The sequence below is a fragment of the Xyrauchen texanus genome, chromosome 48 (assembly GCF_025860055.1).
Source record: "Xyrauchen texanus isolate HMW12.3.18 chromosome 48, RBS_HiC_50CHRs, whole genome shotgun sequence".
Taxonomy (NCBI): domain Eukaryota; kingdom Metazoa; phylum Chordata; class Actinopteri; order Cypriniformes; family Catostomidae; genus Xyrauchen; species Xyrauchen texanus.
Window position 1 is genome coordinate 2,793,032 of NC_068323.1, and position 12,602 is coordinate 2,805,633.

Sequence of the window (12,602 nt, forward strand, 5' to 3'; positions counted from 1 at the left end):
TCAACATTTAACAAGACACAACAGATGTTTATAACTGAGAGAAAATGATACAAACCTAAAGTCACAGTATTCCTCTGATGATGTCTTTAAATATGAAACGGTGTAAATCACGAGAGTAAAACAGCAGAACTCAGTCTGTGAGCGTGTGCTGAGTGGATTTCTTCTGCACACTAATGCTTACTGTATTCATTTCTCCCTTTATGACAAACTGAAGAATTATTATTAAGAGGAAAATGTTTCCAAACTTATTTTTTCCCCATTGTACTTTGACAACATGTTATTTAACACCTAATCAATCAAAATCTGAATCTAAATTAAATACACAAAAGTGTTTGGACAAAAAAGGGGGTGTATGTGGGAAAAACACAAAGAAACTAGCAGAAAAAAATATTTGGACATTGTGTGTTACAAACAGCAGACAACAATAATCCTGAAAACAGCCGAGATGATTTCATGAATATTTATTGAACTTTGTGCTCTCAGTTTCATCTGAACACTGCAAAGAGATTTAAAGTCTAGATTAAAAGTACATGTCAGTCAAACAAGTTATTAAACTGAATCCTGATGATTAAAACATAAATAAATACTGTTAGGCTAATATAGATTTTCACATACAATCAGAGCAGTTTAATCTCAACATCAGAATATGATTTATACTGTAGTCCCCTTCTGATCGGACACATCTGTGCTCTGATGAGAGCGTTCTTCATCTGTAACATCTGTAAATGCAAAAGAGAAACAATATGATCAATGTATGAAAGACGAGCTTCTTCCAGTCTGTGAGCATTACCTGTATGCCGGGAGAATAATAGCAATAATTATTAAATAATAATAAATAATACAGTCACATAAAAGCTGGTATAATCTGATGAATTAAGTGTTTCCATTTCCTATTGAGAACTATTTTTGAAGTTATTTGAAGAAGTTTAAGTTTGCAATAAAAAGTACATTATGTAAATAGCGGCATAAAAATGAATGTCAAAATAATAAATGTCAAATTACAATTCGAAATTTGTTGAATTAAACATAAAAATGCACATTTAAAATTAAAAATGTCATCTATGATGATTTAAAGCAGGACTACTCAACTTGGGAAAGGTCAGGAGGTGCAACGCTGGATCCCTGTACCCTCGAGGGCTATATTCTTAATTTTTATGATACATTTTATATATATATATAGTAAACATTTTTATAGTAAGGATGTTTCTATGTTAGTTAATGGGATAGTTTGCCCAAAAATGAAACTTCTCTCATCATTTACTCACCTTCATGCTGTCCCAGATGTGTGTGACTTTCTTCTGTTGAAGACAAATAAAGATTATTTAGAAACATAAAATGTTTTTATCTCTGCTCTGTGATGAGAAATAGATCAATTTATCAGTCCTTTTTTACTATAAATCTCCAACTGCTTGTGAAAATGTAGATTTATAGTAAAAAAGGACTTAAATATTGATCTGTTTCTCACCCACACCTATCATATCACTTCAGAAGACATGGATTAAACCACTGGAGTCTTATGGATTACTTTTATGCTGCCTTTATGTGCTTTTTGGAGCTTCAAAGTTCACTTTCATTGTATGGAAATACAGAGCAGAAATATTTTTCTAAAACTCTTCATTTGTGTTCTGCTGAAGAAAGTAAGTCACACATCTGGGATGGTATTTGTAGGTGAACTCTCTTTTAGTCTTTATTTTAAACATAAGGGGTGTAACAGTTAGATTTTCTGATACAGATCAGTTCTGTTGTCACTGTGATTGTCAGCTAACAAACAGATGAGTGTTCAACATCACATTCACCAGACATGTGTTCAAAAACCATATATCCAAAACAAGTCATAGAGATTTGTTCCCCTTTAGCGTTTAACGCCGAAGTCATTTGCGTGAAGGTGTCTCAACGCCGTTACTGCAGAAAGACTGTTTTGTTTTGCTATAAATAATGTTGTCATGACGAGCACATATACCTGATGAGATATTCAAGAGATTGGACAGATTCATGCCGTGTTGAAGTGAGATTGCGAGCGTGCATTTTTGATTGACAGACCGCGCGTGAGCGCATGTACTGTGTATAAACGCATGCGCAGACCGACCGTCGCTCTCATAACATCAGCCATGCTCCTATATGATATTTGTTTTATTAGTAACATCCTCTTGCAGTTGAATTCCCTCTCTAATATAATGTACAGAACTAGCATAAATCCTCATGAAAATGGACACCTCACAATTCATACAGATTTAATCGGCTGTTGATAAATATATTTCTGATGATGACATCATAACGCTGCAAAAGATCGCTCGAGGGTCACATGTGGTCCGCGTGTTGAGTAGCGCTGACTAACAGGAATATTCCGGGTTCAATACAAGTTCATCTCAATCGACAGCATTTGTAACACAATATTAATTACCACAAAATGTATTTCGACTCGTCCCTCCTTTAATAAAAGCACAAATGTGTGTTCCAGTGAGACACTTACAATAGAAGTCAATGGGGTTTGATCTGTAAACATTAAAATACTGTTTCACAAGTATAGACACAAGAAATAAACAATATGTGTGTTAACATGATTTTACTGTCATTAAATCACTTAATAACCACATCTGTGTGAAGATATAGACAATTTTACATCTTCGTTGCTATGACAATGCTATGTCAACAAACGCTCAAACTTAAAATGTAAACTTTACAGCTCAAATAATACAAGAGTTTTAACAGAAGAATTCATGTGAGTGCTTGTAATTGTAAGCTTCATATTTCTGCCTTTAAACCCTCCAGAAATGGGCACCATTGACTTCCACTGTAAGTGATTTTATTAAAGAAAAGGGATGAATCTAAATAAACTGTGATAATCAACATTATGACACAAATGCTGAGATTAACTTGTACTGTAGCGACTTCCAGTGACCTCATCTTATTCATTGTTTGATGAGAGCTGGCGACACAAGCGACACAAACGACAGTGACCTCTGGTGACTAGATGTGGATGTGGCGAATGACACAAAGTTGCGAATGAAAATGAGGATTGACTTTCGTGAGTAACAACCGAGAGGAGTGAGGCTGTGTCAGTGGAGCTCACGTCACCCGTCTCTTTTGAGATAATGGAGTCGAGTGCGGACTAGACGGAGCAGCGTTGTGATGTTTCTGTGATTTCATTGTTCTGTACGATTCATTTTTAAACACATGCATGATATAATAAAAATGATGCATGGAAAAGAAACTGTCGGCAGTCTGAGTGAGTTTGATTCATTCATTGATAGATCGTTCATCTTATTAATGATATGATATTGAGCATAAAACACTCTCCCTTTTGAATCCATGTCAAATTAGAGTGATATTCTAGTTTTACCTCTTCTGTGATCAGGTTTATAAAAGACATGGCCAATAACGTTATAGCGACAGCAGTAGGAACGCCTTCTTCACACAGAGTCCTCATAAACATGAATATTACATTATTATAATAAAGTAGAGTGTCTTCCTCACCTCCTTTAGAGGAATCCTCATGTGTTGGTGACTTGTTGTTCTCTTCCTGACTTGTTGATTCCACACGATCCTTAGTTTTACTCCCGGTAAATAAACTTCCAACAGCACTTCCAACAGCTTGAAACCAACCTTCGCTGTCTAGTCTGTGAGGAGGAAACAAGAGATAATAATATTAATATTAAACAGAACCATTTATTTAATGTTAAATATGAATTTAAGGTCAACTTTAATTATTAATCATGTAGTTCTTGATGTATCCCTTCTGTGTTCATTCATCAGAATATTTTACCACCCCTCCATACTTTTAATTTAACTTCTGTTTGGACATTAGACCTCCAAACGCAGAATGCAGTAACTTTGACAACACTGAAATGGGAAAATACTTTTTGAATTCTTCAGGCAAATGTGTATTTTATCTGAATATAGTTGAGTCAAACCCATCTGTCACAGGACTGATCAGTCTGAGAGTCTGATTTTGGTCAGAACATTTTCAGTAAATGTGCAGTAATTAATGATCATTTCTGTTAACAAATATAAGAGACTTTCAATATGCAATGATGCTCTATTTAATACAATGAAGAGAAATGATTACTCACTCCAGTTCACAGCCTGAGTTTTTCAGCACTTCACGGAGCTTCTTCCCTGATGATTCTTTAATTTTGTTTTTTCTCAGATCAAGTTTCTTTAAAGACCGCACTTTTTTCACCTCAGCCAAAGAAGCAACATCTGTGATTCCACAATTATATAGACTAGAAAGAGACAAACACATAAATAGAGAAGAGATTATCTTTAATCAATCAATCACAAAACATGCAATAACTTTAAAACATTTCCCAAAATATGTGAACTCAAGCACTTAATGATAATGTGTCTTGTTTCGACTATTTCTGAGTGATTTTACCACTGAAATACCAAAACAAATTCTTAATTTCTTTCCTTCTTGTAGATAGAGATGCATGATATTTCAGCACTTTATCAGTTATTAGTTTATGTTGACTGATTTTATTTATTTATCTGTATTAGTTAATGGATATTTATCGATGGATCTTATGTTTTATTATAGAGTCATTTTTCTACCTAATTTTAGATTACAGTATGATTTAGATGACATTTGCCATTCATCTGACATGTAAAGAGATAGGATGAATAAAAATGTTATCATGAATAACTCTAAATAATTAAAAATAATTTAATTTCAAAGCTTACAACAGAGTTTACTTGGAAATGTGTAGAAACGTTTTTTATCCATTTATACATGTAACATTTCTCTAATAGGGGTAGAAAAAAGATATGGGGTCAACTACATATAAAGTAATTGTATTCCAAATCATATTTTAATAATTTATTTTGGCTTTAGTACAGTGAGAATATAAATCAAAATATACAATTTAGCAAAGAACATATTGTTTATATATCACACTTACTCTTATTCTTGCACAGTATGAAGGGTATATTATACATGAAAATAGATCACAAGGGGCTCATCATATATGTGGGTTCTTGGCATTAAAATGTTTGAAAGCCCCTGCTCTAATCAACTTATTCAACTAATATTCATCAATGTATCAGTTATTGGCCATTACATGACAATAATTATTGACTTCTCTGTATCAGACTGAATTTAATGTAATTGAACATTACTCACCTCAGTTTCTCCAGTTTACAGTGTGAATCATTCAGTAGATGACATATGTGATTCAATCCTGTGTTCTTTAGCGTGTTTCCACTGAGGTTGAGTTCTCTCAAGTGTGATGGATTTGAACACAGAGCTGAAGTCAGGATGCCACACTGATTCTCTGTAATACTGCATTCACACAACCTGTTGTGAAACAGAGAAGGTAAAATGTCTCATATCTGTGATAACCCTGGAAAATCTCTGTAACCATGGAAACAATAGGCATAACTCCTTTGTAATTCTGTAAATGTGTACTACAGGTGAACTCATGAACAGTTCAATACAAACAGTTACTAACTCTAGATTTTCCAGCTGGAATTGAGAATTTCTTAGTAAATCACACAGGTGTCCAATTCCTGAGTCTCCTAGTTTATTCCCACACATGTCCAGATGTCTGAGGTGTGATGGATTTGAATTCAGAGCTGAAGTCAGAACAGAACAACCTTCATCTGTCATTTCACAATCTCTTAACCTACATTGTGAGAAAGAGAGAAAGAAAAATAATGAGGGAGAGAAGAAACAATCTCTTTACTCTGTAAGGTTACATGCTAAAGTTAAAATTCTTAAGTTATGGAGTACTGAAGTCTGAAAATGTTCACAATATTCACAATAACTGCAAAAATCTTTTTCACATGGGATCAGCAACAATCCAGTAACCGAAAGTAAGGTGAAGTTCTCTCATTTTAATTGTAATCTGATCATAAACTGCCAAAACACTACAACTTATAATGTTCTCTATTTGTACCATAAATACATAATTCATCTAAGCAGCTAATCAACCTTTCAGTTCGTTTGCTGTTACTACAGCTGGCGTAACACATTACAATTTCATATGAACACTAACGGATCACACAAAATAAAAATATATATATTGGCATTGACAGGAAAATATTACCAACCGTAGTTTCTCCAGTTTGCACTCTGAATTCTGCAGTACATCCCCAAAGTACTTCACACCTGTGTTGCCCAGTTTATTTTTACTCAGATCCAACTCTCTCAGGTGTAAAACATTTGAAGACAGAGCTGAAGCCAGATCACGACTACATTTCTCTGTTATTTTGCATTCAGATAACCTGTAGACAGTGAAGAAAACAGTGAAGAGAGCTGAGAAATTGCTTTGTCTCTCTCTAATATATATAAAAAAGAAATCACCGACACCTGACCATTGAAAGTCAGTAAAGCGCCATGGTCGCATTACTTAGTAGAGTCTACTTTAGAGTTTATTTCACATTATAGACAACAGCAAATGTTCCTACTATACATTCATATAGGTAATGAACTGTAAGTTGAATACAAAGTAAAAAAAACATTTAAAATACTCACAGAAGTTTGTTGAGTTTACAGTGTTTATCCCCCAGTAGAGCAGCGATCTGCTTCACTCTTGAGTCTTCTAGTTTATATCCATTCAGATTCCACTCTCTCAGGAGTAAAGGATTTTTCTTAAGTTTTTTAGACATATACTGATGGGCTTCTTCTGCAGAAGGACTTTTTAACAACCTGTAGAGAAGGAAAGTTACAGCAGTATTCAATTTAAATCTTAACTACACTTTGTGTAATGAAAAATACATAGAAAATATTGCTCAATTAAACCCCAGTGGCTTGTGCTGATTAAAGCAGTTTTGCACTTTTTTAATGTTGAATAGATTTTTCAACTTTGAACAACAGATTGTGTTACTGTATTACTGACATACTACATCTATAAATAATTAGACTGTATCTAATTTATGTTCCATAAGTTTAGCCCACCTTAATTTACAGTGTTTATTCTGTAGTAAATCATAGAGCAGTTCCACTCCGGATTCTCCAGGGTCATTTCCTCTGAGATCCAGCTCTTTTAGGTATGAAGGATTTGATCTCAGAGCTGAAGACAGAGCTTTATATCCTTCTTCAGTAATACTGCAGTCTGACAATCTAGAGGGATAAAATATTTATTTGTCCCTTGGAAACAGATCATGATACAAATGCTTTATAAATATCTTAAGACAAACTATTGCATCTTTAAGCTATGAAAAGACACATACTAAATTAATTTATAGCTATATTAAATGTATAAATAAGATAATGTAGTACAAACATGAAAACAAGAAAAATTGTAAAATAATTATTGCCATAGAGTTTGTAAAAAATATGTGTTCATATGTGTTTTATTCTAAATATTGGCAAGAATCTCACCCCAGAGATGTACGCATTAACAAATGTTTTAACAATAAGATCTGATTAACTTGAATTTCTCTTTTACAAATTATTTCACATTCAGAACATGCAGAAATGTACACAAATTAAATCACATACTCCAGTTTCTCCAGTCTGACTTGTGTATTTTTCAATAGAGTAGAAATCTTCATCACTCCTGAGTTTCCTAGTTTATTTCCGCTCATATTTAGCTCTTTCAGGTTTGAAGGATTTGAATTTAAAGCTGAAACGACTGTATTACAACCATCTACTGAAATGCAGTTATTATTCAGCCTGCAGCGAAAAACAAACAAACATGGGAAATGTTTTCAGTTTACTTCAAAGAACTCTATGATAGTATTAATACTAACCAGTTATTGAATCTGTAATATTAATGCTATTTTTAATGATACTTTCTATACAAAGAAAACAATTTATTATACTTACTGAAGTTTGTTGAGTTTACAGTGTTTATCTTCTAGTAGAGCAGCGATCTGCTTCACTTTTGAGTCTCCTAGTTTAAGTTCACCCAGATTCAGATTACTCAGCAGTAAAGGATTTACACCATGTAGAACTTTAGTCAGATACTTATTGGCCTCTTCTGCAGAGGAACTTTGTAACAACCTGGAGAGAGAGGTACACACTGACATAACCTTACATTATGTATTATGTATAATCACAACCTTACATGCTGTGATTCTACAATAATGAAGATTATCTTAAAATGTTAACACCACACTTAAGTCTTCTTAGTTTTTGTATAATTCATTATAATTTTCAAGGACAACTGGACTAAGTACGTACCTCAGTCTCAGATTACAGTTTTGTTTCTCAATTATATCATAGAGTAGTTTCACTCCTGATTGTCCAGGGTCATTTCCTCTGAGATCCAGCTCAATCAGGTTTGCAGGATTTGAGTTCAGAGCTGAAGACAGAGCTTTATATCCTTCTTCAGTAATACTGCAGTTTGAAAGGCTAGAAGAAGTCCAAACGGTTTTGTTATTTTAAAATAACATTGCTGTTTACAATAGTTAGTTACAGCACAAAGTGTTTGAATGTTTTTTTCCACATTTGTTTATTTAGTTTAGGTTAAATTGGTATTTTGGAGTTGAGGGAATCTTAACATGATTCCCCCCTCCACACTACCAAAAATGACAGTGCCACTCTATGTGTACAGACCAGGTTCAAAAACACAGACTATATGGAAACATAATGTTTATGTAATGCACTTCAAAAAACTTTAAATGAGTTTGCCTGCAGAACAGAATAATGTGGAAAACAGACAAAATTCACCCAAATTTAATACCTGGTTATACGGATATATAGGTAAACTACTTTTAGTCTGTGATTTATGTGAGATTTGATTAATTAGATATTGTCTCATGAATAATGAAAATGACTGAAAATTACTTCATAAATCTTCATGAATCTACATGTCAATTATCAGTGTGAATCAGCTAAAACGTGTCTGAAAACTAGCATACTCTCAAATTGCATTGCAAATAAGGCAGATATAATGTTTCACCCACTGGTTTATGATTTACCATTTCAATACATTGTGTACTACATCTATACCATATTATATTCCTATATTTACCAATTTCTCAAAACACATAGTCTCCAAATAATGTGTTAAATATTCAACACACATTTTAATTAATAACTAACATTTACATTGCAAATATGTTTTTAAATTACATTTATATAATATATAACTAGTAATTATGATTGCATGCTCTACAAGGTTTAAAATGTAAAAGTAACAATATAAATTGCATATAGTTCACACACACACACACACACACACACACACACACACACACACACACCCACACACACACGTACCTGTCATATTCTTTAAATATAAGGGACTGTATATTATCCCATTACATTACTAAAATATTTGCAAACAGTTTTTATGAACAAATAAGTGTCTACATGCAGTTAGTGAATGAGACTTATTTTCTGTAGGACAAAAATATACTCACTTGAGTCTGTTCAGTTTACACTGAGACTTCTTCAGTCCCTCACAGAGACGTTTCACTCCTGAGTCCTTCAGAGGACTGTTGTTCAGATCAATCTCTTTCAGAGTGGTATCAGAGGAGAGAACACTAGCTAGAGCTGAACAACTTTTCTCTGTCAGATCACAATAACTCAACCTAAACACAAAACAGCATTGTTTTCTTGTTGCAGATCAGAACAAGCCTTTATACAGTATGTGTCTGGGAGTCTTTTACATGTATTAAATGTAATAAGTTATAATGTATAAAATAAGAAGATTGTACTCACATAATTTTCTCCAGTTTGCTATGAGAGTCCTTCAGCAGATCAGATAACTTCAACTCATCAAAGCCTTTTATTTTATTATGACTCAGATCCAGTTCTTTCAGCAGTAAAGGATTTTTATCAAGAACTTTAGTGAGATGCTCACATGCTTCCTCTGCAGCAAAACTCTGCAAAAATCTACAGAAAATAGAATATAATTTAGATTAGATTAGATAGTCTTGCTACAATTTTATGCCTTTTCCAGCTTCCATTCTTATTGGTCTTGTTTTGTTAAAAATGTGGCTCCTATTTTACTTGAGTAACATGTCTTACATACTTAAGGATCATTTTAGTTACACAAAGAGGTTTATTTGTTCTTTGGCTAATAGGCAAAGGGCTGTGCACCATTCTCTTAAATACTAGTAATACAATGATACAAGTAATTTTTTTCTCTCATTCAAATTATATTTGAATGATGACCATGCTATATCATACAACATAAAGGGCTATTAACCAAAGCAGCAAATTATAATTTTCAAGGACAACTGGACAAAGCACGTACCTCAGTCTCAGATTACAGTTTTGTTTCTCAATTATATCATAGAGTAGTTTCACTCCTGATTGTCCAGGGTTATTTCCTCTGAGATCCAGCTCTATAAGGTTTGAAGGATTTGATTTCAGAGCTGAAGACAGAGCTTTATATCCTTCTTCAGTGATACTGCAGTCTGACATTCTAGAGAAATAAATATTTAAATTTATTCTGAGCTGTAAGTATTAAAAGTATAATTACTAACAGAACTCAAACTAATTAGAAAAATTATTATTGTACATACAGTCTGACAAAGTATTTCGATATGGATAAAGCATCTGCTAAATGACTAAATGAAAATATGACTTAAGTTTGTATTTTTCATATTGGCAAGAATCTCACCTAAGATATACATTATGATTTTTAGAAAATATTTTTAAATATCATTAATTTGAAATTCTCATTTACAATTAATTTACATTTAGAACATGCAGAAAAATACTTAAATGCAAATACGTACTTTAGTTTCTCCAGTTTGAATTGTGTATTTTTCAACAGACTGCAGATCATCTTCATTCCTGAGTTTGTTAATTTATTCCCACTCAGATCCAGCTCTTTCAGGTTTGAAGGATTTGAATTAAAAGCAGAAACTAGAGCACCACAACTTTCTTCTGTAATACAGTTATTATTCAGTCTGCACAGAAAGATGGGAATTGTTCTTAAGTTTATATCAAAATATTCTTCAAACAGTAGTGATGGTAGTATTAAAGGTGCACTTAGTAATTTATTTCCTCATTTGACAAGTTTTACTTCTAAACAAATGAATAGTAATTTTGATACATATGTATACAATCATGATAACTCACATGACTCCAATCTTATTAGTAACCTTATAAAAGCTTGTTTATTCTGCATAGAGCAGGGGTGCCTATTGTGGGCTGCTATGTTAGAATCACATGTCCAGCTACATACTACTCGCTTAATGTTAGTTACTGCCTTGTTATTTGTCACATTTACTCATGGATTAAATTAACCGTGGTTTACAGTTCATATTGAATTTGTACAATGGCATTAGTAACTGAAAACTACTGTTTTAATGATGCAACATCCAGGCCACTAAGTGTCAGTGTAAGCCAAAGTAAGTCACTTTGACATACTTCAAAATATTACTAAGTACACCTTTAATCTGAACCAGTTTTAAAAATGTTATATACATTTTATATTTTAAAGAGACCTTAAGTACCGAGTATAGAAATTAAAGCCATTTGAAATAAAATACTCACAGAAGTTTGTTGAGTTTACAGTGTTTATCTTCCAGTAGAGCAGCGATCTGCTTCACTCTTGAGTCTCCTATTTTATGTCCACTCAGATTCAGCTCTCTCAGAAGTAAAGGATTTTTACCAATAACGTTATTAAGATACCTATAGGCCTCTTCTGCAGTAGGACTTTTTAAAAACCTGCAGAGAATGGGAGATTCCCCAATGTAGAATTCAACACTTAACTAAACTGGTGGCACTGATAAAAAATAAGTTAAATGGTTTATTTTGAATCTACTCTCAACTTTAATACAACAACACATGGGTTACCTCAATGTTTTCAGTTTACAGTATCGATCCTCTTGTATATTACAGAGAAGCTGCACTCCTGATTCTCCAGGGTCATTTCCACTGACATCCAGCTCTTTCAGGTGTGAAAGGTTTGATTTCAGAGCTGAAGCCAAAGTTGTATAACCTTCTTGAGTAATACTGCAGTTTGAAAGTCTATAACAGAAATTAAAAGTTTACGTTAACATTCTTTTGCCATGATCACCGCAGATTAATTGGATTTTCTTTCACTTGAGCAATATTAATACCTAAAATTAAACAGTGTGTGAACTCTCATCTGCAAATAAAAAATTAAACATTGAACACTGAGGCTAACAAAAGCCAAACAACATTTAAAATTCAACTCACCTGAGTGTCTCCAGTTTACAGTTACATTTCAGTTCATCTGAGAACAGCTTCACTCCTGAATCCTGCAGATTATTATTGCTCAGGTCAAGCTCTCTGAGATTGCTGGAGTCTGATCTGAGAACTGCAGCTAGAGCTGAACAGCTTTCCTCTGTTAGACCACACTTACTGAGCCTGAAAAAATAATACAATCCAACAATAAGACATACAACTGTACAATTAATTATGCTAAAAACAGCTGAAAAAGAGTAGTGCTGAAATTATTCTTTGCAATTAACATAATTTTTTTTAGAAAGTTTTAACTGAAAAATTGTTACTTGAATAATTTCCTATTTTCATTAATTTCATGTTTCTATATTCATAATTTTCCATTTAAAACATTAATTTCAGTACATTGTGCAATTGTATTTGCTGTGTAAATTGATTTATGCTACCTCTGAGCAGCATTAAACAGGCTGTGCTGTGTAAATACACCTGAATGACAATTCAGAAGCAGCTTCTGTACCATCTTTGCAGTGTAAAGATTATAGGCCAACTG

General features: G+C 33.2%; 1 protein-coding gene across 1 annotated transcript in view; it reads right to left on the reverse strand.

Moving 5' to 3' along the window:
* Nucleotides 1-452: 452 nt before the first annotated feature.
* The window catches only part of LOC127639984 (protein NLRC5-like), a 50,895-nt gene continuing 38,745 nt past the window's right edge, over nucleotides 453-12,602 (reverse strand). The window contains exons 20-38 of the mRNA XM_052122348.1: nucleotides 12,068-12,238; nucleotides 11,702-11,875; nucleotides 11,399-11,572; nucleotides 10,636-10,809; nucleotides 10,149-10,319; nucleotides 9,611-9,784; nucleotides 9,310-9,480; nucleotides 8,126-8,296; nucleotides 7,769-7,945; nucleotides 7,442-7,615; nucleotides 6,896-7,060; nucleotides 6,473-6,646; nucleotides 6,049-6,222; nucleotides 5,448-5,621; nucleotides 5,120-5,293; nucleotides 4,071-4,223; nucleotides 3,475-3,617; nucleotides 1,266-1,298; nucleotides 453-719 (exon numbers count right to left, since the gene is read on the reverse strand). Of these exons, the coding sequence (XP_051978308.1) occupies nucleotides 652-719; nucleotides 1,266-1,298; nucleotides 3,475-3,617; nucleotides 4,071-4,223; nucleotides 5,120-5,293; nucleotides 5,448-5,621; nucleotides 6,049-6,222; nucleotides 6,473-6,646; nucleotides 6,896-7,060; nucleotides 7,442-7,615; nucleotides 7,769-7,945; nucleotides 8,126-8,296; nucleotides 9,310-9,480; nucleotides 9,611-9,784; nucleotides 10,149-10,319; nucleotides 10,636-10,809; nucleotides 11,399-11,572; nucleotides 11,702-11,875; nucleotides 12,068-12,238 (2,989 nt within the window). The 3' untranslated portion in view covers nucleotides 453-651. The remainder of the gene's footprint in view (nucleotides 720-1,265; nucleotides 1,299-3,474; nucleotides 3,618-4,070; nucleotides 4,224-5,119; nucleotides 5,294-5,447; nucleotides 5,622-6,048; nucleotides 6,223-6,472; nucleotides 6,647-6,895; nucleotides 7,061-7,441; nucleotides 7,616-7,768; nucleotides 7,946-8,125; nucleotides 8,297-9,309; nucleotides 9,481-9,610; nucleotides 9,785-10,148; nucleotides 10,320-10,635; nucleotides 10,810-11,398; nucleotides 11,573-11,701; nucleotides 11,876-12,067; nucleotides 12,239-12,602) is intronic.